Genomic DNA, 24,768 nt, shown 5'->3' with positions numbered 1-24,768 from the left:
ACACAAACCGGAATTTAAAATTTGGTTATAAACCGGACGACTATTCGTCATTAAAAACGAGGCATAGCTCTATCACTGCTATATCGTATTTGATTTATCAACTGCTTACCCCGTGGTTAAAATTGCTTATGATTTAACACAAACACCTTGTTCCGAAATATGTATCTCATACTATGGAGAGTTACAACTTGTCCGACGACCAAACGTATCTCTGACTTTGTCTCTGAAATCCTTCGTGCCTACTGCGTATATCAACGGATTCAAAAAAGAGTTCGTGAATCCCAACAACAGAAGATGAGTTCCAACGATATCCTTCAGGTAGCAGGTCGTATTCCCAGATATCACCTGCACGATCGTGCCAAGCAAAAACGGGAGCCAAGTGACAAGGACACAGCCAAAAACTGCCGACAAAGTTTTAAGAGATTTCATGCTCCTTGGCGAAAATCTCAAAATCCGATTATTTCTTCGATCCAAGTGTAGATTTTCGATGGCTTCAATTCTTTTGATGTGCCGTCTGGCATATTTGTAGATGAGTCCATACATTGTAAATGTTACCAATATTGGTAACAAAACACATGAGGAAAAGAGAAATTTTATGTAGTCTGATGGCAGAACATACAAGAAAGAACAGTAGTTATGATACGTTTTGATCTTCCAACCTATCAAAGGGGCAAACCCAACCACAAGAGCCACAAGCCAGGAAAGGAAAATGACCAAGGATACCCTGCAGGCCGTGACAATTTGTCTGTACGTCAAAGAGTATGTGATGGCGACGAATCGCTCAATGGCAATGCACATCAGGCAAATGATTGAGGACACACAACAGGCTATCGTGAACCCTATCCGCACGAGACACAAATCCATGGTTTCCTCCTTAGCTTGAGTCAACATTGTGCTGATGCTAACAACACCTACTGTCAGATCGGCCAGGCCGAGGTTAGCAATGAGAAGGTAGGCTGGGGTACGGAAGATTTTGTTGGCCACAATCAGACAAAGAACCCCCGAATTACACCCGAGAATCAGAATGGTAATTGGTACAAGTATGATCTGTTTAATTTGTTCGTGGATGTTGTCTGGAAATGGGATACACTGGTCCTCCGTCCGAGGTACGTCCTGGATACTCCCTTCAGCAATAGTGAGGCTTCCGTTAAATAGGTCATCACACATGCATGCTACAGGAACCTTCTGGACGGGACTCGAGTCGATCATTTCTAACCAAACCATTTCAATTCGATGTATATCCATCGTGCTGTAATGTTACCAATATTTCACGAAGAACTGTTGCAGTTCTAAACACAAAACCAAGTAAATGATTCTGATGTTAGCTACTCTAAGGTTGACAATAACCAACCGCTGAATTGTATTCTTTGCCACAGTGTCAGACAACCATTCATTCCGTCCCGATGTTAGTATATGAACTGTTGATAACAAAACATTGAATGTTATGTTTGTGTTGCAGTGTCGGACACATAGCTATCCAAATAATTATGTTGTTAGCTTTTGTAATTCATATAGCCACCACTCATTGAATTGTTGTTTCTATGTTGTCGTGTCAGACACTCAGCCATCCAAACTACACTAAGCCATCCAAACTTCCATGTGCTTAGCCTCTGTTTGGTTGACTGTCACACACGGAATTTGAACTGTGTTATTACTGTGTCGAGCCATCCAACTAGCCTGGTGTTTGCTTATGTAAAGTGACTACCCACACATGTTAGATTCTTGTTTTATGTTGATATTACAAGAAAACCAAACTATCCTAGTGCAATTATCTATAATGTTGAATTTCGATTGTTGCGTTATGTTGCAATATCAGACACAATGTTATCCAAACAGAAGGCTGTGGATGTTGATGACAACCACTTAAGGAATTTGAATTGCGGTGTCAGGCCTTAGCCATCCAAACTTCTAGCTGGTATTAGCTTCTGTATTGTTGACAACAAACATGCGTTGAATTGTTTGCCTCTGTTGTCGTGCCAGATTATAAGCCATCCAAAGTAATTTGATATTATCCTCGGTATTGTTGACAGGTGTCGTGTGTTCAGTTGTTTCGATGTCGCACTGTCGGACGCTTAGCCTTTTAAACTATCCTGGTATTAGCCTCTGTATTGTTGACAGGTGTCGTGTGTTTAGTTGTTTCGATGTTGCACTGTCTGGCACCTAGTCATTCAAACTTTCCTGGTATTAGCCTCTGTATTGTTGACAGGTGTCGTGTGTTTAGTTGTTTCGATGTCGCACTGTCGGACGCTTAACCTTTTAAACTATCCTGGTATTAGCCTCTGTATTGTTGACAGGTATCATGCGTTAGTATGTCGCCCTGTCTGACATTTAGCCTCTGTGTGTATTGCTGACAGATGCTGCATACGACACTAAGTCATTCACAGGTAACCTACGTATCTGACATTCAAATGGCGAATCGTTATTTATCTGATGAGCCGGACATAGCCACTAGTTCCTAATGATACAGATAGTGCCATTGCTGATAAGGTCCGGCACATCAAGTTCTATCATCAGTATCGAGTGTTTGATAAATGGCAACAATTCTAAACGTTGGACAACTAATCGATAGAATGAACATGATTTAACCGACTTTTAAGTACACTCGATCATTTGGTCTGATACGACTGGATGTAGGTTAAGTCGGTCTTTTAGAGTCATAATAAGAGCTAAGTGAACTTCACTAACAACCACGAGAATGGGCACTCTTCGTCAGATATGACAGTTTATCGGTAAAGTCAGCCTTTTATTGTAATACAACCATCCTGAATATTAAGGTTCCCTGTCCCAGTTCATGCCACACACTAGAGAGTTCCAATGTAGTTTTTCCCTACATTTCGTTTGTGATACAACTGTAGCGCAACTGGGCCCTGGATCTTCTGTGCACCAGGAAGCTCATGTATTTGTTTCAAGGTTTCGAATCCTGGTCTGGTTCACTGCTGTTGTATTTTTGTCATATGTAGATCTATCACATGATGTACTGTGTTATCCAGTGAATATACTCATGTCATATTTGTTTGCGTATTAACCCATGTTATATGACCTATCAGCCCTGTGATCGGTTGTAAGTTTCAATTGTTTCAATTGTGACGTCACGCCCAGGACAATTTGAGTCAAAATGGCGTCTTTTTCCATTTCAAGACTGCGTGAAAATTGTTGTTTTACACGAATAAATGCCACAAATCTTGATTATGTGATAAAAACGATCTTACACTCGTTTTCATTTCATATGAAATTTATGAAACTCGTCAAGAATGTTTCATTTTAGCTCGCCAGAGGCTCTCTAAATTGAAAAATCCTGAGACTCGTTTCGTAAATCTCATATGAAATGGAAACTTATGTAAGATCCTATATATACGTGTTGTTTAGAAATAATTTATCAAGGCTGTTGTCATGGAAGAAAAAATATCCAATGCAAAGTTTCCGGCAGTTTTACAGAAATCCTTAAAGTCATGTGACCTTACCAGTATCAATAGGGACTGAATCAGAAAGACAGTTCGTCGATATGTAAGGGTCATTATCAAATTATATTGAATATCATTGGATTTCTTTTTAGTCATGTATCACTAAAACAGAACCCTACTATGTGCAGTGTATATAAATATCGTACATCTGCTGTAGATGCTTTGTTGTGTTCAATTATTTCTTAACTTAATTCTAAATTTTGATGCAAATTTACTGATTTTTCATATCTTGCTTTTGAAAATACTTGTTAAATAAATAAATGTTTAACGACTCAACAGACTAGAGTTTTGTTTTTTTGAGAACAGAAACATATGTATACCCCTTAAGGCCATTAGGTGTACATTTCGTTATCACTTATTTCACCTTTTGCCACGAGGTGAAGGTCATGATGACTTAATTACTTCTGTGGGTGTAGTAGCTATGTTTAGTATCACCAGAAGATGTTTAACGTTGTAAAAAATACGGCCTGGGTAACATAAAGTATGAAGAAGAAGAAGAAGAAGAAGAAGAAGAAGAAGAAGTAGAAATAGAAGAAGAAGAAGAAGAAGAAGAAGTAGAAATAGAAGAAGAAGAAGAAGAAGAAGAAGTAGAAGAAGAAGAAGAAGAAGAAGCAGAAAAAGAAGAAGAAGAAGAAGAAGAAGAAGAAGAAGAAGTGGAAGAAGAAGAAGGTACATGTACTAGCCTCGTCTGTCATTACGCCTATGATTATATATAGTATAGGTGTATTAACAGACGATGGGAAACCACTATCGGTTTGCACACATCGCGGCATCAGACTATAAAGTTAGGACAGACAATGTGATTTGTCAATTTTTTCCTTTTTCTTTTCTTTTTTGCTAATCGGCCCCTTTACAAAGACAAAAACATCAAACTGAATAAAAGAATGTATTTTTTTCTCTCTATAATTTTAAAAATCAAATCATTTGATATAATTAGACGGCGTACAGAAACTTGTCTCGAACCAAGAGAGATAACTCTAGCTTACCACATTCAGCCCGTTGTTGCAGGTTTTGTCTTAAACTTTTGTTTGCTTAAAATATAACTGATAACATAATGTATGAGTGTGTGGTTCAAACATTATATTAGTTCGTACCTCATGATTCAGACATGCAATCAGTCTAGGCTTTAATCATTATTTTAATCTCAAAACATGTATGAAACAACATTCTTTAAATGGATCCTTATTTATTCTTTTCTGACTTATTAAAGTATCGCTACTATTTATGCATGCGATAACATGAACCTATAATTTATTTCTAGATTTTTTAAAGTCTTAATCGGGTGTTTAGCCGGTAAATATGTTTTCTTTTGTATTTTTTCAAAGATATACATTCATATTCATCAACGGGATAAATAAACCCACCATTGGAACAAAAAAAAATGTGTTTTAATTATTAGCCATGTGTTATACCCGACGTTTGGAGGGTTGAATGTTTTTTTAAATGAAACTTCAAACATTGATGTATAATTTCTGGACAGGGTGTTATATTAATTAAGAAAATATGGGAATATTTATCGAAATGAGTGATTAATACTGCGAAAATAGTACCCATTCGCTAATATTACGTCAACTGAAACATTGTGTTCACTGGCACTAACTATTGCACAAGTATTTGAAAACTTAAAAAATCGTTTTTATTCGTAGCATTGTCTATCCAATGATGAATTGTCTGAGTATCTCATTGTTTTGGAGAGGCATTTTCCCCAGAAGATACAGCCTAAATAATGCCATGGTTGCGTTCAGTTGGAAACCTGAAAAATGTGTTTAGGCATTATTTGAAGGATAAACAGTTTATCGTATTTCACGTATTTTTAAGAGGAAAGTGCGTTTCACAAAAGATAAATAGAAGACTCCGCATAACATTGAAAACATATCTCTTAAATATATTGAAATGCTATTAAAAATTAATTAAAATTAATATACGGAGCTCTCCAAAAGGGGTTCTCTACATGATATTCTATTTCTGTTTTTGGCCTTTCGGCGCAAGATCAAATTTGTTTTTTTCAATGTCCCTCAAGCAGAAGTTACAGAAGAAAATCCAATATTCTGCAAGGGAGATCAAAAGTAATAGTCTCTTACGAAACCATGTAGAGGGGTACAGCAGGTGCTTTGTTACTTTTCTTATTGCATTTTTTGTAAGAGTTGTCGCCCTTGGACCGTTTGTAAAATATCCCATGTATGTTGTTTTATATTTACAGACTGTCGTGTCATAATTCGTGTACTAAAACCATGTCACTAAGAAATCTATAAATGCTATCACAAAGGAATATTGATAAGAACACTTTTTACCAATTCTATATATAAGTAACCTACACCCTGTTTGCAGTTTTTAAAAGACTAATATTTTTCATTCATAAAAGAACTTTTTTTTCATTCATCTAAGTTAGTTTTTGGCTTAGAAAAAATTGAGATAATGATACCAAATATGAAATACAATCCGATGATTGTATTTGAATTGTTAATATGTCAAAATTCACAATGACATCCTCTAAAAATAATTGACACCCGGCTTTACGGACACCTGACTTTGCTGACACCTGGATTTGCTGACTACTTATTTAACCGAAACCCGAGTCAGACGTCGCCTGACTACATTGGAAACTGATTCACTTATATCTGACTAAATCGTCGCCTAACTTTTCTTACACCTGACTAAAGCGTCACCTGAAATTACTGTATTCTGTCTTTAGTTAAACCTGCTGACACCGGACTTTACTGACACCCGACTTAACTGACATCTGACTTTATCGACACCTGACTTTACTGACACCCGACTTTACTGAAACCTGAATTAACTTGCAGCCGAATTTATACCCGATTTAACTGAAACCTGATTTTACTGGCCCCCGACTTAACCGACATCTGACTTAACCAACTCTCGATTTAACTGAAGCCTGAATTTATTTACACCCGACTTAACCGACATCTGACTTAACCAACTCTCGATTTAACTGAAGCCTGAATTTACTGACACCCGACTTTACTGAAACCTGAATTGAATGATAATTGATTTTACCGATACCCGACATTTCTGTCACCTGATTTAACTGACGCACGGCTTTAACATTTATCCCACTTTAACCTGACTTTATCGACACCTGCTCTCACTGACATATGACTTTATTGTGTCTGGCTTTACGGACACCGGTTTAAGTGACAACTGACTATACTGACATCTGATTTTATTGACAACTACCCTAACTGACATTTGATTTTACGGACACCTGGCTTAACTGACATCTGATTTAACTGACACTTGACTTTATTGACACCTGTCCTTACTGAAATCGGACTTTACGGACACCTGGCTTAACTGACATATCTTTTTACGAACACCTGACTTTACCAACACTTGATATTATACAGACCACAAACACGTTCTTTTTTCTTTAACCTAGACTTTACTGACTCTCTCTTTTCTGACCAAATGAATATATCACTGTAAATGTCTTACATGGAAGAATACGCTACTGTCAAAATCGTCTAAAAAAGGTTATTATCCGATACATGTACTCAAAAAACAATAAAACTTATTGTATCACACAATTTTATTCGACAAAACAAATAACAAAACATTACATAACTATCAAAATATCACACGATATTCCTGTGTGATATTTACACCGGAAGTTGAGTCAGATAACTCTATTTTAACTGTATCTGTAACATGCGCAGTAGCACCAGCGACATGGAGAGTACAACAATTACATTGTTGGTTCCCATGACATGTGACGTCACTGGAATAACTGTCGTCCCCTTCAACACGCATGTGCAGCTTTGTTGTGTCCGACACGCACCTATAACGAATAATTGCCTCGTACCCTTGGTTAGGGCGAGGATCGGGCGGATTGATGCTAAAGTTTAATATTTTTGGAATAATATTTGTTCCTTCTAACACTACAGTTTCCGTCACATACGCATCACTGCTATTAAATCTGTACACAGGGGACTGAACGGTATGTCCGTCCGGGAAAACAACACTAAATATAACGTGAGTTTCTTCGCTCACATGAAAAATTTCTTGCTCAGAAAATGAGTCAATGCACAAATTTGAGTCAGCAATTTTTGCTGCATTATCACAATATGATTTAAGAGCAAAGTATCCTTGCTCACACGTGTCTATGACGCTTTGTCTTACGTCATCACTGAAATTCTGTAGTTGTCTGTCTGTTCGACCTAGAAGTGAAGCACAACTTTCTGATATATTAGAAGCCAACAATCTCTTGTTTTTATTACACACCTTGATTGAGGCTTTTCGAAGGTGATTGCACGTGCGCAGAGGATGCGCGTTTCCATTGAATAATATGTTGTCTGTATTTTGTTTAGCGGGCAACTTTACATAAAAACTGCCCGGATAATAGTCCGCGATTGCTTTATATTTTAGCACGGGCATCATGTCACTGTCACTCTCTTTCACTAACACGCTTGCATAAACCGTAGAAGATAAATCTCCTTCACCACAACGTTTGACGTCAATGGGTACTTTTGTAAATGTCTTTTTCCACTTCGAATGGTTATCGTCATTGCTTAGAATTTTGAAACTAGCAGACAAAAAATCATTTTCGTTCGTAGCCTCAACAATTTTTTGCGACGATTTTTCAACAATGGTCTCAAATGACTTTTTTCTGATCGACAAAATGGTTATATCTTTTTTCTTTCTCTTCCTCTTTTTCTTTGTATCATTCTTCCTATCGCCGTCACGCGCATCGCACGTGTTTATAATAGTCGATTCGTGTTCGCTGTGTTTGGTTGTTTCAGCCGACGTCACGAGAATGTTACACGAATTTATCCACTGAATACGCTTTGTGTCACTTCCGGTCACAACAATATCTTTGATGAGCTTTCCCTTTTTCAAGCCGATCACGATCTCGTTTCCATTCTTGTCACGTGACCTAATCTCCGTCACAATTCGTGGTACTCCGTCATCCCGACGTCTGCCGATGATTAAATGTTTATAGAGGTCGAGGGAATCGAACCTTGCCAATCTTGGGTCCATTCCTCCGGTATATAATTTAAAATTAGGCTTCAATTCACTTTCTGAAATAAAGAAAAAAAATGATTAAATACATACACGAATAACAACTTTAGGAAGTTTTTAAAGCCTTAAAAGCGTTATAGAATATATGTTTTGAATGTTCTAATAAAAAAATAATGGAATGAATCTTTATGGGTGAATTGTGTGGGCATCATAATAAAAATATGCCATCTGAAGAAAAGAGAATAAGATTAGATTTATGTATTTAAATGATTCTAATTTTGAAGAAAAAAAACGACTCACGAAGAATCAAATTTAGAGAGTATTGCATTATCATTGCGCATGAGTCGGAATGGTAGGTGACTAAATCATAAAGTAAATTGTAAACGACGCACGCACACATCTCAAAACGCCAAATTGACACCAATATGAAACTGGCAGGATTCCTTACCACAATCGGTTTCGTTGTCGTAATTTTCTCGACACGTGCAAACATTGCCTGGACCGCAGAATCCGTTACCATGACAGCAGAATGGACAGCCTGTAACAGAAAACACAATTTATAAATTATAAAGAAATACACACGAGCATTTTCAAACCTGATTCACAGATTTCCATTTCACTCAGGCACAAGTCATAGTGCGTAAGTAAGTAACAAGAGGGTCCCATGCCGACAGCAAGCATTAAACATAATACACAATAATTATACATAATACTTCTTTCAGGATTTGCAATATTTGTTGATAACAGGTTTTTTTCTTTTTTTTTTAAAAAGTCGGAGAATACCGAATTTCGAACAGTTTCCAATTTATTTTTATGGAAAGGGAGTGTAGTTTCATCACTCGTCACATCTCGGCAGATTCCGTACCTACATCAGGCTACCGGAGTCAGCCGATGTTAGCCGAATGATAGTTTCCGGTTATTAACTTACCCTGTGTGGTGTAGTTTGTTAAACACCATATATCTCCTGCCATTTCTCTGTTTTCTTTAGGTGGAATAGTGATGTTCCCTTCCGGAACAACGATGCTGACATTGGAAAATGTGACGTTTCTGATAAAAGAAAGAATAAAAAACATTTTAAATATATATGTAGGTAAATAGTTATAAAATACATATACTTATTGAAAACTCTCTTAATTTGCTTACTCGCCGTTTTATAAATTGTATCTGTCTTTAGATGAGTGGTATAACGAACTGTTCTTAAGGGTTAAATCATTCACCCCTGGAATCGCATAATGAACTATTCCAACCTTTGAATTGGAAGAGTTCAAATGTGTCTTCAGTGGTGAATGAATTAAGGTTATATGCTACATTATTGTAATGTCATCTCTTTCAAAATAGCTATCATAAATGTTGGTTTAGACTGATTTAATTAAGATAAGACGGAGATACGAGAGATGACATGTATATAGGAAACGCCCAAGTAAGTATGAACTATTAGTAATTGAAATTGAAAATAGAGATAGCAGTAACAGAAACACACACACATATATATATATATATATATATATAATGTGTAAGGTACAAGTAACATGTTTCTTTTACCTTGCCACAAAATACACAGTCTTAATGTTCAAGGTAGTCTTAACTCTAATTCACACTAATTCTGTGTTAGGTAACATATCGCCTTAACTCTGCCACAGAGAAATCACGGAAATCATTTGTAAGGGTAGCATATATCCTTAACTCTTAAACAAACCACATTTACTGTATAATGAGTAGCGCATATATATTCTGGGAATGCCTCTGTGTGTTGTCCGAGTCTACTAAAAAAGATTGGTTTACGTTGCAGATAGAAAATATTAAAACAATTTGATTTCTTGATAATGACGCCTTAACAATTTAACTCGACTTAAAGGGGTATTATTTACAGTAAAACTTCGTTCACTCAAACTTTACTTCACAACAACAAGAGTTACCAGGAACATTCAAATGTTCAAAGTTAACGATAAATAGGTGTATATGTAAAATAACTAACCTTGGGTAATATATAGTGACGTCACACCTGATGCCACCTGATCTGTTGTACGGATCCACACAGGAAACCAATGTACAGGACGCCACGATGCCTAGCAACAGACTGACCCGATGGTCAAGCAGACTGACCAACACGGCCAACATTATACACAAAATATTAACCGACACAAAACCGGCTCCGTTAAGAGGCAGGGACACAATCGGGAGAGGTTCCATGGGATCTATCCTAATTTCCAACCTCCCGGAAGCGAATGAAGCTTTGAGCTGTATTTTCGGTTCTGTTTTAGATGAGAAATCATGCTTTTCCTGATAAGCCAACACGTATATCCCAAAATTTTCGTTGGAGGATTCATTCCACTTGACATCTCCCTAGAAAAATAAATAAAAATAAATTACTTGTATATTACATGCATGTATTAAAACATCCCATTTCTCATTCTGTCGGTTAAATAGATATTACTTTTTTTTTTTTTTTTACCTTTGTAAGCGCTGATTGTCTTTGAAGGAAAGACAATTAATTATTATCCTATGAATAACATGTAAGGAAAATAACAAATAAAAGGAAAAAATAATGACCGTCCCCGGGTGGGCTTGAACCACCAACCTTTCGGTTAACAGCCGAACGCGCTAACCAATTGCGCCACGGAGACTTCCATACCGAGCGCAGAAAATTTACAGTATTTGTACCGAGTAAGGCTGCTAAGGTAGTATCGTGTTCATTGATAATGAATGGTCATTTAAACCCAAATTTCTCAGGTGAACAGTCACCAACTCTATTTAGCCAACTTTCCACAATGGGCCGTTCATTTACAAGGTTGTTTAGATATGATACGACTCTTTATTTTATATAATTTTGTACACGTCACAGTACTGGGACATCACATGGGTCTATTTATATATGATATGGTCGCTGGGACATATGTACTCTGCTTGGATTACCGTCTATTCAGACAGATCCTGATGTCTTATCGTAGTCAATTGTATATTTCTATTATTAAAAAAATCTGTTAAATCACCCAGTAACGTTAACGGTTCAGGACTGTCTTGTAACTGACTCCGGACCTGGGAGTGATGTGATAGACTTGCACAAGCCCCTTATTGTCCGAGTTCAAGGACAGGATTTGGTTGAATTTAGTTTTATTCAAACAATTATGCTTATTACTAAGCTTGGACATTTAAAGACCCGTACATATATATGAATCATACAGCTTTGCAGCTATGTAAATAAAAAACTAAAATACTGAATAAAAATAGTGTTCTATTTTTCGCTTACCGGAAACACTGATCCAATATCGACGTCTATCGCCTCTGTGAAATTGGATGTTGGAATGTCCAGAAATTCTTCATAGATAAAGACGTATGGAGGGACATCCTCGACCCCCGGGTCTAATGTGGTGTCTCCCGGGGCTATTTTCTGCGCCCCTCCGAAGCATGTCACACCAGCCAGCATTAAAATCCACAAAATCATCTGTAAACAAAGTGATCAATGTAGAAAGATTTTTGCATGAAAAATCGCGTGTTAAAGTAACGTAACATGAAAGCATTAAGTAACATGTACAATAACCGAAACGTGTATATTTATATATGTGCAATTTTAAAAATGTGAATTACCTGTATAATGAAACAGATGTTTATACAATTTTAAATAATTGATCAATCACTTTCCTCAGCTCATTAACTCTAAGATTACATGTAGGGTCGCAAACAAACTTTGACAGTGAAAAATCAATTAAGAAAATCGTTAAAAGAATAACGACATATTAAGGTTAAATATTATTGATTTTTTTTTTGCATGAGTAATTTACTTGCAGGTGGGGAATCCGACCTTCACTGAAGCATGAACGCAAAATGAGATGATAATAATGAGGTCACGTGACCACCGCTATAGTCGTTATTTCCATAAGGGATTTAAATGGACCAAAACTGCCAAGTTTAGAAATATTATTTTTTTCAATGATTTCAAATTGTTGGTTTTTGTTTTCAGCTCTTCATAAATCACACAAAGAACGGCGGAAATGAGACATAACACTGTATAAGCCACCTGCACTGTTACAAAAAAATGTCAATAGTCGCACGATTCTATGTTTTCTTGTTTTAATTTGGCTGTTACATGGGTCTCTACAGAACACGTGTTGATTTCTTGTAGGACATCTGCGTAGTGTCGTGGGAAGGTTTTTCAGCACATTTCTTTCAAGCTCTCAAAAAAATCAGCACTGCCAGTCAATGAGTTACTGTAGATCAGTTGATTTTCGCGAGTGTTAAATTTCGCGAATTCGTTTTAATTAACGTAGACGTATTCTGTTCTATACGGCGAGTCCAAGTTTAGCAACGACGACTAAAACACTTGCATTGCAAGAGGGATCCAAACGTCCAACAAATAAACTTTCAATAACCGGACATATAAATGCACCGAATGGGTCTGAATGAATAAATTGATTTCACGATATATTCTTCACGCGAATTCAGATATCACCAAAAGTAATTTATACGTTATTTAGACATTCAAATGAAACTTCCAGTGAGGTATCTCTAATGAAAACATCACTAACCCATACAATTCATTATAAAACACCATGTGTGTGTCTAGCTAAATTAAAACAATTCTTAAATGGAATGTTCTATTTCAAATCAAAGGATATATATCAAGCGAGTTTCACGAGACGAAAAAAAATATCCAAAATTCTAAAAGCCAATCAATCAGTATTATGACGTCACAATTCAAAGTCATGTCTCTGTTTTTGTCAAAATCTTTACGATGATGTTCTAAGAAATTAATGTATTTTAAGCGATCAGACTATTCGTACATTTATATGATAAATATTTAAATGTCGTAAATATATGTTTTTTGACAATGCACACATGACAAATATTCAGAAATTTGAATGACGTAAGCATATGCTATAAATCCTTACTTCAAAGCAAACTCCGTGTGTATACCTTGTTACTTCCCTGTTCACGAAAACTGCAGACCTCTCTGATGTCTGTCCTATCTCCCCACATAGGATTAACGTTGTCGGCGATTTGTACCATTAACAAGATTTATGACCTGTTTTATATAGACATATAGACTATATGTGATGAGGTGAAAGGTTAGAGGTGCTAACCCCCTATAGGTACATGTATCTTTACAGATGTAGCCAGCGGGGGTCAAAGGTTAACACGTAACGTGACACGCGCCACCTGTAAACAATACTGACATAATTTGGACAAGGATCTCTTATTTATGTAGTGTTGAATGATACTCGCTAGACAAAAGGTGGTAGTTTTGTCGAGTGGTTGTTATATGCAAGTCAATGTTTACTCGTTGTATTTGAAGGTAAATGTAAACAAGATTGTTTGTTGTCAATAAAAGTCAAGATGTTTAGCACCAATAGCGATGTTTATGTTACAAAAGGGGTATAGATTGTCCGATTCCATTGACCACTGAGAAAATATTTAAAACTCAAGCGCCGGTCAAATGATCTTATGTATATCCCCAAGATAAATCGATTTTCACCTGTTCCGCGGTGACAGTTGTTCATTCAAAACAAGCTGAGATAATATTTGTTCACGAATTATATAAGAATATAAATAAAGTGAAATGTAGATAAAAATCGTTTAGTCACGCGTCTAAACTGATGCTATTCCCAAGCACTGACCGATCCTAATCTTTCATTGACATCATTCAACTGATCATCAAATCGCCCCTCCGCATCACATCTAAAGATCAAATATTCATATGTTCAGCATCAATAACGAACTTTCTACTGACATGTCATTTATCAATACAAGGATCTTCGATGATTCACTACAATATCGATTTTTATGACACATTTCAAAATGAATTTTATCATAGAAACGTATTATTAGAATTAAGAATTATCATCTTAAGTTAAAATTATCAATACAGGAGTATTCGATGATTCAAAAACTACAATATCGACTTTTAAAATACATTTCAAATATAATTTTATCGTTTGATGTTTTAGAACCATCTTTTTTCTTGAGATGTAATGCGAACCATGAGTACTAGATAAAGGATTTATGAAAAGTTACAATACAATAATATAAATGCGGAGATATGATGTCAAAGTTCAAAGTTCAATACTAATCCTCATTGAATATGTATCATTCTTGTACAAGGTAAATAGTAAATACTTACCAGCGAATGACGGATGAATGAATAAATGAATGTTTATTTTCAATGAATGAATGAATAAATGAATGAATGAATGAATGAATGGAAATCTTTCAGCTATTCAGAAGAAAATAATAAAATGGATTTTGTTCCTTCTGAATATTTACTTTAAAAACTTTAAGAACATCTATATTTCAATTACACATATATATAATTGAAATTAATTTTCTATTTATTATGTGATGGATGTCATGTTAATCGTATTTATGATTGATTGGTCGTCAGTCAACAAGCAATAGTTTTCTTTACCGAAGCTGAATAAACATTATCTGTTCATTTTCGGCAAGATTATTAAAATATTTGTGAAGGAAATATCAATTTCACTTTAATGTGAAAAGTCAGCTATGTGCGGTAACACAAAGCTATCAAAATTGACAGCTGTTGTTTTTGTACATTTATTTTCAATTTAAATAAAAAGAAAATCAGAAATTGTTATCAAGCTGATAATCAATATTTTAAAAACGTAAATACGAATGTAAAATCATAAACTTACCGTTTTAGTCTGCACGTAAAATATAGTTCCAGCATCCGTTCAACTCATACCAGCTATTTCCATGACTAACGACACAGACTGCATCACCACATATATCTGATTCCACGAACAATGGACGGCTGTATTTTAAACTTTAAACAAATCTATTTGAAAACAAGCGGAATCTCTTGACAAAACAAAAACCTCCAATGTAACGAATATGAGGACAGATATCCCGAGTGATCATAGGCAGACTGGCTCGCGCATTCCGGGCCGCCCCTTGTCCCTTTAATCAAATAAGCCCGAAGGACCCAGAAATAACACAAAAACTGCCTGTTAGAATTAAAGGAATTTCCAGAGATTTATGGCAGATGACTTCAGAGTCGATGACAATAGCACCGTCGGTGTTAATTGCATCACGTGCGAATTTATGTCCCTATTTGGGACTTTCATGTTAGAACCGGTGTAGCTCCGGGGTCAAACTAGCGCCCTTTGTCAGTAGGTTTTATGGTTAAGGTGTAAACGCCAGCTTTTAACACGACAGAAAATACATGGTGAAATTAGAAATAAGAGAATCGCTTTTATCATTCATATCCCGTGTCAAAAGGTATTTTGCTTGAGCGCGTTGACACCCAACTGTTTTTATGTACTTTAGGGATGATCCATGAAACCCGAATTTGACATCTTTACAAACAAAAATACTGGGTTTAGATTATTGAAAATAAAAAGAGGGATTGACTCGAGCCAGTCCGAATAATACAGATGGACATATCATTGATAAGGGTTTTATGACCTAGCGGTTTTTGTTTCGAGTTTATGGACTGTATCGACAGTCTGCTTCGTCGTGTTATTAAGCCATAATGGCGGACCAAATTACGTCAGGACTGGTGGTACTTCCTTTCTAAATCAGTTATATTAGCGTCCTAGCTATGTCTGATTTAAACGTTTTCCTTCGAAAATTCTGTTTGAGATTAAGAGGTTACAGAGAAACACTTTTAATACTTTTCCTGTCAAAGACAAAACTCACTTTAATCTCAAGCGCACTCTTTTTTATTTGATATTTTTAATTATCCCTTATGCCATTAAAAAGCTATTAAGATGCAAAGATATTACGAATTCTACAGATTTAATGCCGATTTCCATGTTGATAGGGCTTCAAAATCGATGACACTTAAACCAATTTGTTATTTTAAATTTAAATTTTCAAAACTTCAACTAACATAAATCTATAACTGTGTTCATTAGAACTTAACGACGAAAACGTCATGAGAATTGTGCACATAATACCGTGACGTGTGTTACCAAGGCAACTATGCCTAGAAGTCTGAGATGGTATCAATCACAAGGTTCATTGCAAATATTTAATAAATATACTTCAATAATATTATTGGATGATGTTTCATGCATTTCGTAGATTATTAATGCCAAGTCTGGGTCAATATGACGTGTTGAATTATTGAAATTACGAATTTCTCATTTTTTCCCAACGCAGATTCAAATATCCTGAAATTAAAACTTTTGATATATTTAATTAAGAACAGAATTGGGATATTGATATTTGATTTGACATGCACTTACTTTCAAAAAATTCCCAAAGGCAACGGAAATGATTAAATTAGTTCATTTAGCACTTTCAGGTGTAAAAACACGAAATCAAGACACGTGCACCTCGTGCTGTGAGAAAACTCGCCGAGGGCAGGTGTACAACATGATAATTTATTTAATTAAACCAATTAGAGCCTTGAAACATATCAAAACTATACTAAACAAGCATGCAGGTGTTAAATTAACATATCTTTTGTTTTTGTGTGGTCTGTATACTTTACTCACCGGCCGTATTTAGCAGTAGTATGGACGTGATTCACGGACAGGGATTTTAAACGTTTTCTAACACTTACACCACTGGAAATATTATCAACCTTTTCAGCACACCTCATACCCCCTCCCTTATAATCATTGTATTTGACTTGGGAAGGATAATTCCAACTGGATAACAGTAGATTTGTGTATTGTGTTTAGTAGTAGCAGACTTGCTCGAGTCCGAGATTACAACAGTGCAGACTTACTGAGGTCCGAGAATTTAGTACAGGATCTTAATCGAAATAATTAGTTCAGTGGAATTAATTGGGTCAGAGAATAGACTAGTAGACTTACTGATATCCGAGTTTAAGAGGTATATTCTTACTCGAGTTTAGCAAAACTTAACCATAAATGACTGAATAGTGTTTTTTTCCGATAAAGGATGGGGTTTCATTGCGGTCAAATACGGTATCATACTCCTCCAACCTCGTAACCGCCGACAGCTTGACAGACTCGATGGAGCTTGGAATCCTGGATTTTAAGGGAGAGCAGTCGTTTAATTCATGCTACTATTGTATGGTTCATGGATGTGATTGGGCCGGGGATTGGAGGGCGAGAGGTTGGGGGCATTGGTACCAGGGAGTGTCTTTGAATCAGGATCCCCGTATCTTTTTTCCGTTAGTGTTCTACGTGTTTCAAGTTTTCCTTGCATGGTCATCTCAGCTTAAAAACGTTTCTTGCCAATAACGTCAAATTTGAAAATAAATCGTAGTGTAATTCTTATTCATAAGGTAATGATAATGTAATTGAACTGTTTTTGTGGATGACAATCCTCGTTCAAAATCGCAGGTATAATGTGTAAGGTAGCATATGACATTAATACTAACAAAAATCACAGGTATATTGTGTAAGGTAGCATATCGCCTTAACTCTAATACAAATCACAGGTATAATGTGTAAGATAGCATATAACCTTAACTCTAACACAAATAACAGACTTAATGTGTAAGTATAATGTGTAAGGTACCATACAACCATAACTCTAACACAAATCACAGGTATAATGTGTAAGGTAGCATATAACCTTAACTCTAACACAAATCACAGGTACAATATGTAAGATAGCATATAACCTTAACTCTAACACAAATCACAGGTATAATATGTAAGATAGCATATAACCTTAACTCTAACACAAATGACAGGGATAATGTGTAAGGTAGCATATAACCTTAACTCTAACACAAATGACAGGTATAATGTGTAAGGTAGCATATAACCTTAACTCTAACACAAATAACAGACTTAATGTGTATGTAATATGTAAGGTAGCACGTAACACAAATCCAAGGTATGATATGAGCGGTAGCATATATCCCACCTCTGATAAGCCCAACAAATCTCAAAAGCTAGAATTGTAAGCTAGAATATAACCTTGAAAAAGGTTGTAGTTGATGATGAATCGGTTATTAGCTCTATCTGGGACCCCCACCCACGAATCTCTAGGGCTAGTAAAAATGGATCCATGGAGCGCACACACGAGTATTCTACAGGAATTGCCGGTTTGTGAATCTAAAAACAGGCGACCATCGAACGGCGGCAGTGTTCGTTAGGACACCCCGCGGTGAGATTGATGCATTCCATTGTAATCTGAAAATGGAGGGAAGTTTTTATAGTGTGATCACAAACACTCAAACAGTATTTTATGAATCTGGATTGAAAACGAGAAAAATAGCATTTAAGTGATGATGCTAATTATGTCCATGACAGTAAGAAAATTTAATGTTCTGTGATCCTCGACTGACCACGTCTCCGGACAAATTGACCTAATCTAGCAGAAAAGGACCATGTCAAATTTAAAGAGTTATTCTAACGCCTTTCGTCCGACTAATCCCTCATTTCAATCTCGTTTCTATGGTAACCATCAAACAATACGCCCACATTTTTCAGAATAAAGAAAAACGGGAAGTCGTGAAACTTTGAGTGACCTTACTCTGAATAGTGTATTTTTTATATCTAAAAATGAAGATTTGACATTTGAGATAGATCTATTATTTATCAATTTGATTTTCGATTAAATTCTCTGATATCTACATGTACTTTGTCAACGTTGTATTTTGATTTTTCGTTCCCATGGACAGGATTTTACGGTTATTAACTTACTAATGTGTATGATAGGAGTCTCATATTCTAATGAAAGAAACAGTGTATTTTCAGTGCTATCAGAGTTGAAATTCAATGATAAAAATGCGAAATTGATAAAATCTTGAGATCTGAAAAGTAACCCATAATTTATGGAGTTTTTTTTTTTTTTTTTTTTAAATATGATAATAAAGAGGAAATAAAAAAATCAACAACAGTGTTCAGACGGCCAGCGACAACCGCCTTTCACCAAGGCGGCCGAATTTCGATTCCCCGATCAGAAGTGAAAATGTATAGGGTTCGATCACCTACTAAAGTACCATATGGGTTTTCTCCGGGTACTCCGGTTTCCTTTCACCATGGGATTAGGCACCCTGTGTGCTACCATCCGGGCCAACAACAAGAATGATAACTATAAACGGAAATAATTTGTTTCATTGGTGTTGTTAACTAAATAAAGTTTGTATTTAAGGGACGAGACAACGAAATTGCACAAATCAGCCACCGTACAGCCGAGATGCGAACATTTGACCTCCGATCCAATACGGTCGCTCTAACAATTGTTCCTTCGACAGAAGAATATAATAGTTTTAGTACATTACATAACTAGATAACTGTCATTGTTTAAATTCGACACTCAAAACCACGAATAAATCTTTCGCCTTTTACGGAAGATTTCCGTGGAGAGGGACAATCCTGAGTATTTGCTCATTTTTCAAGGCTATAAAGACATGTAAAAAGGCCGTCAATATATAGTTTCCTAAATGTAAAACAATGGTTACAGTATAGAAACAAACTAGATAAACCCGATATAGCATTGTAAGAATGTAGTTCTCTCAAGAAACCTGACACGACACTATCGGGCAATAGTTTCCTCAACAGAAGAAAATACTGGTTTTAGTATAGCACATAACTAGATAACTGTCATTGCTCATCACAATGAGGTCCACAGCATAAGGAAATCAAGGTTTTATTACAACTTACAAGTATTTACACTGCCAAAGACTACAGTCAGCGCTAGCAATGAGCATGCGTCAAATATTCGGACCAAAGTTAAACCGTTTGGATCGCGATAAACGAAAGCTGCCATGCTGTCTATTTTTCTCAAATCTAATTTTGAACGTGTAACGAAATTTCCCACATGCTATTTTATTTTTATACGTACTGTTTTAAACCTCTTGTCGTGTAGTATGGACGAACTAGCCCCCGTGCCGATCGAGTGATTTTCAGTTGGGGAAGAACTTTTATAGTTCCTGTCACGTGTAATTTAGAATTTGGGTTTACATATTAATTAAATTGAGAACGAGCTGTCCTATCTCACTGGGTGATTTCAAGTGTTGAACAAATTTTCCTTAAGCTCTTGTCACGTGCTAGCAACATTTTTAGCGGGAACAATTCCTCGGCCATTCATCCTGGGCAATACTCTAAAAAATCACCGTAAGTATGGTCATTACAAAAAAGTCGCATACATTTTAAGTTCATGCAATCAACTTAAATTCTTTCTTCATTGTGCTTTCCATGTATCTGTTTACAATGCTGAAGGAGATGAATACAGATATGGACAAACTTTACTCAACACCATTCCTTATCTAACACATCTTAATTATAATTAATTACAAACCAGCAGCATTTCAGGGGCACCTGCAGCCCCTACTTAACGATCGAGAGCTCTTAATCTGATCGGCCTGGTGTCTGGTAGAGTGACATACGACTGGAGGACGATACTTTGAAGATTACAATTGTAGATCTCGGCATGGTTTGATTGAGATATCAAGTTTCTTTTAACAGAAATTTAACTTTGAGTCAGCCCTGCACAGGTGGTACGGTAGTATTACATTGAACGGACAGCAAAGGTCAGAGTTCAGAGGTCAGAGGAGACGTAGTTTTACGGTCAAATAATTGTCGCCATTTCAACAAAATGGAGATTTAAATGCGTCGCGTACTAAGCGTAGACAATACTTCAGATTTTATGTTATCCATTAGGCTCGCTCACCTCTAGGACGAATGGAAATATACGGTGTCAGAAATAAAATAGTATTAATAATATTCTAAACTCGTAATGGAGAAAATAATACGGCATTTTGTCATATGAAATATGTAAACGGTATTATTAAGTTAAATATCATTTCCGTTATCACCATTTCGAGTAATTTGTTTTAAGTCATTTTATATAGAAGTCAACAACTGCAGCTATCAAGGAGATGAACACGTTGACAAGGGAAGCAACTCTAGGCCAGAACTGAGACGCTCTTATCTTCTTCTACTCAAAGTCCAGAGACATTTCTTAAGTGGTACTCTTCTGTGTGATTTTAACTTGTGCAGTGATACACCTTAATTGCAATACTTTATAAATACATGCCTTGTACTATTTTACTCGAGAGGAAGTAAAATGTAGGGAGGAATTCACAAACATGGATAAAACTGGGCAAACTGTGTAATAGAATAACTTCACAAGAAAAGAGAACAGTGAACGGGCGGAAAACAAGGAAAAACTCACGAACAGTCTCTCCGATAAGTTGTAATAACTTGTGCCTAATCCCTTTTCAATTTTAATTGACACTAATTAACATATGTTTAAATTAACAGTCACACAGTTACAATTAAAGAATATTAAATATTGAAAATATAACCAACTGTTGCTCTTTATAATCTTTTGCTTATTTCGAAACATTTCGTTATTTGATGATCATATGTATGTTATGGACAGAATTTGAGTAATGATAATAAGTCATTGTCTAAAGCATGCTTTCAATCAAGTCATGTATACTTCAGAGAAACGATTACGTCAGGCTCTGCAGTCGATAAGCTGATAGTAATTACCAAGGTAAGAAACCATAGTTACTCTCACAATGAGACCCATACACATATATAGACAGGGCCATCGACAACAATGACTACATTATTTGGGTCGCTCCGTCATGTTTAGAGATATCGGGGACCAATTATATCGTTACGTTCAATCACGGAAGTATCTAAGTCCTTGGTTTAATGTATCAACGTATTATACATTTGTCTCTGTTGTTAGTTAACAAGTGTTTTTTTTTTCTCCGGGAACTCCGGTTTTCCAACACCACAAAAACCTGTCAGTCCTTAAATCAAACACAAACAAAAACCAAACCAAACCAAAATGTTAGTTAGAAAAGGTTTTTCTCCGGGAACTCCGGCTTTCCTCCACCACCAAAAATCCTGGCACGTCCTTTAAATGACCATAGCTGTTATTCCGTCTTTGCGTATTGCAGAGTTATCTTCTCTTGGGAGCAGGTATTGATTGTTACGTCACTTATTTGTGAGAGTAACGTCATCAATTTTTGAGAAAACGACGCAATTTTCTCGCACAAACCAATGACGTAACAATCAATACCTGCTCCCAAGAGACGATAACTCTGCAATACGCAGAGACGGAATAGGACGTAAAATACAAACCAAATCAAGCCAAAATGTTAGTTACAAGGGATTTTTTTTCTATAACAAGCGCAGCTGCTTGTACGCTGGTATACAGGTGATACAGAGACGTATGTACTACATGGCTTTATATGGCTCTCGGTGATTCCACCAAATTAAAAAAAAAACGAATACAAAAAAATGCTTGTGGTATAGGGTAGACCGGGCCGGGGCAAGTTCTGCCCCGGGGTAAGTCCGGCCATCTCTGATGTTTTTCGTCTTGAGGAAATATTTTTACGACTTTCAGGATCGTATAGCAGTTCAGTTGACTTGAAGAAACATTCACACGAAACGTTGTCGAGAAAAGCTCAGTTATTAAAAATATTAAAAGGAGGAATGTTACGTTTGGGAGGATAGAAAGAAAATCATGACCTCACCACTTTCTAGTTTTGCGAACTTTCTGTAAACCGAATTACTACTCATTTATGTTATACGTACGCGTGTAACACACACCGAAAGCTTTGCATGATGGCATGTTATGTATCACGCGGAAATAATGTATGCTGATATAAAATACAATCAAAACAAGATTTTATTGTAGAATGTCTCAGCTTTGTGCGACAATGATCCTGAGACAAATAAATCTTAAACTTGATGTATTCATTTTTAAAGGGGTTCAGGGGTCCCGGGGGTTGCTTCTGGACCCACTACGAGGGCCCTTCCAGGAAGGACGCTCTCATAAATGAATCCAATTCAAGTAAGGTCTATTTACACCCCTAGCTGTCCGTATTTTCGTCTCATCAAAAAGAAAAGTTTTTGTCCGTTGCTGATAAGTATCCCGTCTGGGGCCTCTCAACACCTTTTTTTATTTTCATATGGTAAGTTGTGAATACATGCATTTCCGTGTAAAGACTGTATAGGGTCTGTGTTAATTATTTCACGTTACATGTACTATTTTTGTGTGTTTTGAACGTAAATATATCTAACGATGGAATTGGATCTTTGTAGCGCAATCCAACCACGATAATAACAAAGTAGTGTATTACTTCAAGCATGCACCCTAAAATTAACAACTCACCAGGAAAAACCAGAAACTATATTGCAACCTAGTACATTTTTCGACGCCAGCTTACATCTTATACACGTATAAGCTCGACGCAGTTGTCTCCCTTCTCCCGTACTGAGACAGTCGCATGTAGTTTATTTAGATACCCACAACTGTGTGTCTTCGTAATCCATTTAGCATACCTGAGGAAATTGGATCAACTGATAACGCTTTACTCGATGACAATCCAAACCTATTAGATTAGCAAAATTCGTATAATATCGATAATGTATAATCCGTCTCGACAAAAAATTCCCAACAGAGTCAATTATACGTCCCTGATCATCAAAACATCTGGATTTACCTATTACTTATCAAAATTACGGAGCAATTCTATTACTGAAGTTATTAGTCTGTTCCAGAATAGAATACTAAAAGTCCTTTTGTATTTCCCTCCGAAACGTTTCACTTTTGTTTCACAAGTTCCGCGCTTGTATTATGTTACCTAGAATACGATGTAGGAAGGACAACTCTGGGTAGAGCTTTTCCATGAAGTTTATTAGGAATAAGTTATAAATATAACTTGCGGAAAATCCCACATATACGAAACAAGGAAGGTATAGTTTTGATCTGATTTGATTAGACCTTTTTTTGTATAAACACATGAAAATATATTGTTATACTCATACTGACACCGAAATATTGTACTTCATATAATTAGCTATTTGAGTCCTACGTTCACATTGACATTGTCCTGAGTGCCTATACCTGTATACAGCTAACTATTCTTTAATTGTTATATGATATGACAGTCATAATGACTCAAATAAGTTCATATTCACTAATTTTTTTTATTGTTTCAATAGGCATTAAAGCTAATTGTCTATACCAATTAATGAATACTAATTAAATGTGCATTAGGCACCGTCACTGTATATTGATGTACATTGTAGGCCTACAGTAAACAGTTTGGCCACCGCGGAATAGAGATCAAAGTTTAAGCAAACTGATAGCATAATGCTTTATAATGTGGTAGGTTTTATTGCACAACCAGTAAGCTTTGCACTAGAGGGAAGTTCCCTTTATAGCTCAATAGGTAGAGCCACAGGCTTGGAAGCCGTGGGTCGCCGGTTCAATCCCTGGTGGAAACACACTGCTGTCTTTCATGTTACAAATGGTGTCCCTGGCCCTCCCTGTAACGACAGGGAGTTAGAGCCTGGGGTGTTGTGTTCTTGGAGGGTGAACACATTTAGAAATTTAAGGGGGAGGGGGAGTAGTGTGGCAAGTTTTGATTGCATGTGCATATGATTGTGACTTCCTTCTAGCTTCACACTAA

General features: G+C 36.3%; 3 protein-coding genes and 1 non-coding gene across 6 annotated transcripts in view; 1 reads left to right on the top strand and 3 right to left on the bottom strand.

Moving 5' to 3' along the window:
* Positions 1 to 171: 171 nt before the first annotated feature.
* On the bottom strand, positions 172 to 1,300 carry LOC110448481 (5-hydroxytryptamine receptor 1A-like). The gene is made up of 2 exons (XM_021494742.1): positions 1,049 to 1,300; positions 172 to 913 (listed from the first exon to the last, which is right to left on the bottom strand). The coding sequence occupies exons 1-2, from the start codon at positions 1,243 to 1,245 to the stop codon at positions 172 to 174; spliced, it is 939 nt and encodes a 312-aa protein (XP_021350417.1). The 5' UTR covers positions 1,246 to 1,300.
* Positions 1,301 to 6,978: 5,678 nt separating this feature from the next.
* Positions 6,979 to 15,338, bottom strand: LOC110448488. Of its 2 annotated transcripts, none has more exons than XM_021494753.1 (6): positions 15,086 to 15,338; positions 11,689 to 11,883; positions 10,417 to 10,784; positions 9,370 to 9,488; positions 8,890 to 8,979; positions 6,979 to 8,500 (listed from the first exon to the last, which is right to left on the bottom strand). In XM_021494753.1, the coding sequence occupies exons 2-6, from the start codon at positions 11,881 to 11,883 to the stop codon at positions 7,050 to 7,052; spliced, it is 2,223 nt and encodes a 740-aa protein (XP_021350428.1). In that variant the 5' UTR covers positions 15,086 to 15,338; the 3' UTR covers positions 6,979 to 7,049. The 2 variants fall into 2 exon arrangements, with proteins under 2 accessions (XP_021350428.1, XP_021350427.1); XM_021494752.1 differs by lacking the exon at positions 15,086 to 15,338 and adding an exon at positions 13,353 to 13,593.
* Positions 10,992 to 11,065, bottom strand: Trnan-guu. Its single transcript has one exon. It is a non-coding gene; the product is annotated as a tRNA-Asn (tRNA).
* An 8,625-nt stretch (positions 15,339 to 23,963) lies between the features above and the next one.
* Positions 23,964 to 24,768, top strand: part of LOC110448482 — a 37,211-nt gene continuing 36,406 nt past the window's right edge. Inside the window, exon 1 of one of the 2 annotated variants that reach the window (XM_021494743.1) lies at positions 23,964 to 24,049. The gene's annotated coding sequence lies outside the window, so the exon portion shown is untranslated. The other variant, XM_021494744.1, reaches the window with a different exon arrangement.

This window comes from Mizuhopecten yessoensis, unplaced genomic scaffold, assembly GCF_002113885.1.
Source record: "Mizuhopecten yessoensis strain PY_sf001 unplaced genomic scaffold, ASM211388v2 scaffold4083, whole genome shotgun sequence".
Taxonomy (NCBI): domain Eukaryota; kingdom Metazoa; phylum Mollusca; class Bivalvia; order Pectinida; family Pectinidae; genus Mizuhopecten; species Mizuhopecten yessoensis.
Note: the sequence above shows the minus strand (reverse complement) of the source record. Positions and strands in the feature narration are given on the sequence as shown.

Coding starts and splice junctions, on each gene's coding strand:
- LOC110448488 (XM_021494752.1), bottom strand. CDS start 13,445: ATGGTACAAATCGCCGACAACGTTAATCCTATGTGGGGAGATAGGACA. Junction 11,884..13,352: donor GTGAACAGGGAAGTAACAAG/GTATACACACGG, acceptor CTTTGTTTACAG/ATGATTTTGTGGATTTTAAT. Junction 8,980..9,369: donor AACAAACTACACCACACAGG/GTAAGTTAATAA, acceptor TTTCTGTTACAG/GCTGTCCATTCTGCTGTCAT.
- LOC110448481 (XM_021494742.1), bottom strand. CDS start 1,245: ATGGATATACATCGAATTGAAATGGTTTGGTTAGAAATGATCGACTCG. Junction 914..1,048: donor ATCCACGAACAAATTAAACA/GATCATACTTGT, acceptor CGATCTGACAGT/AGGTGTTGTTAGCATCAGCA.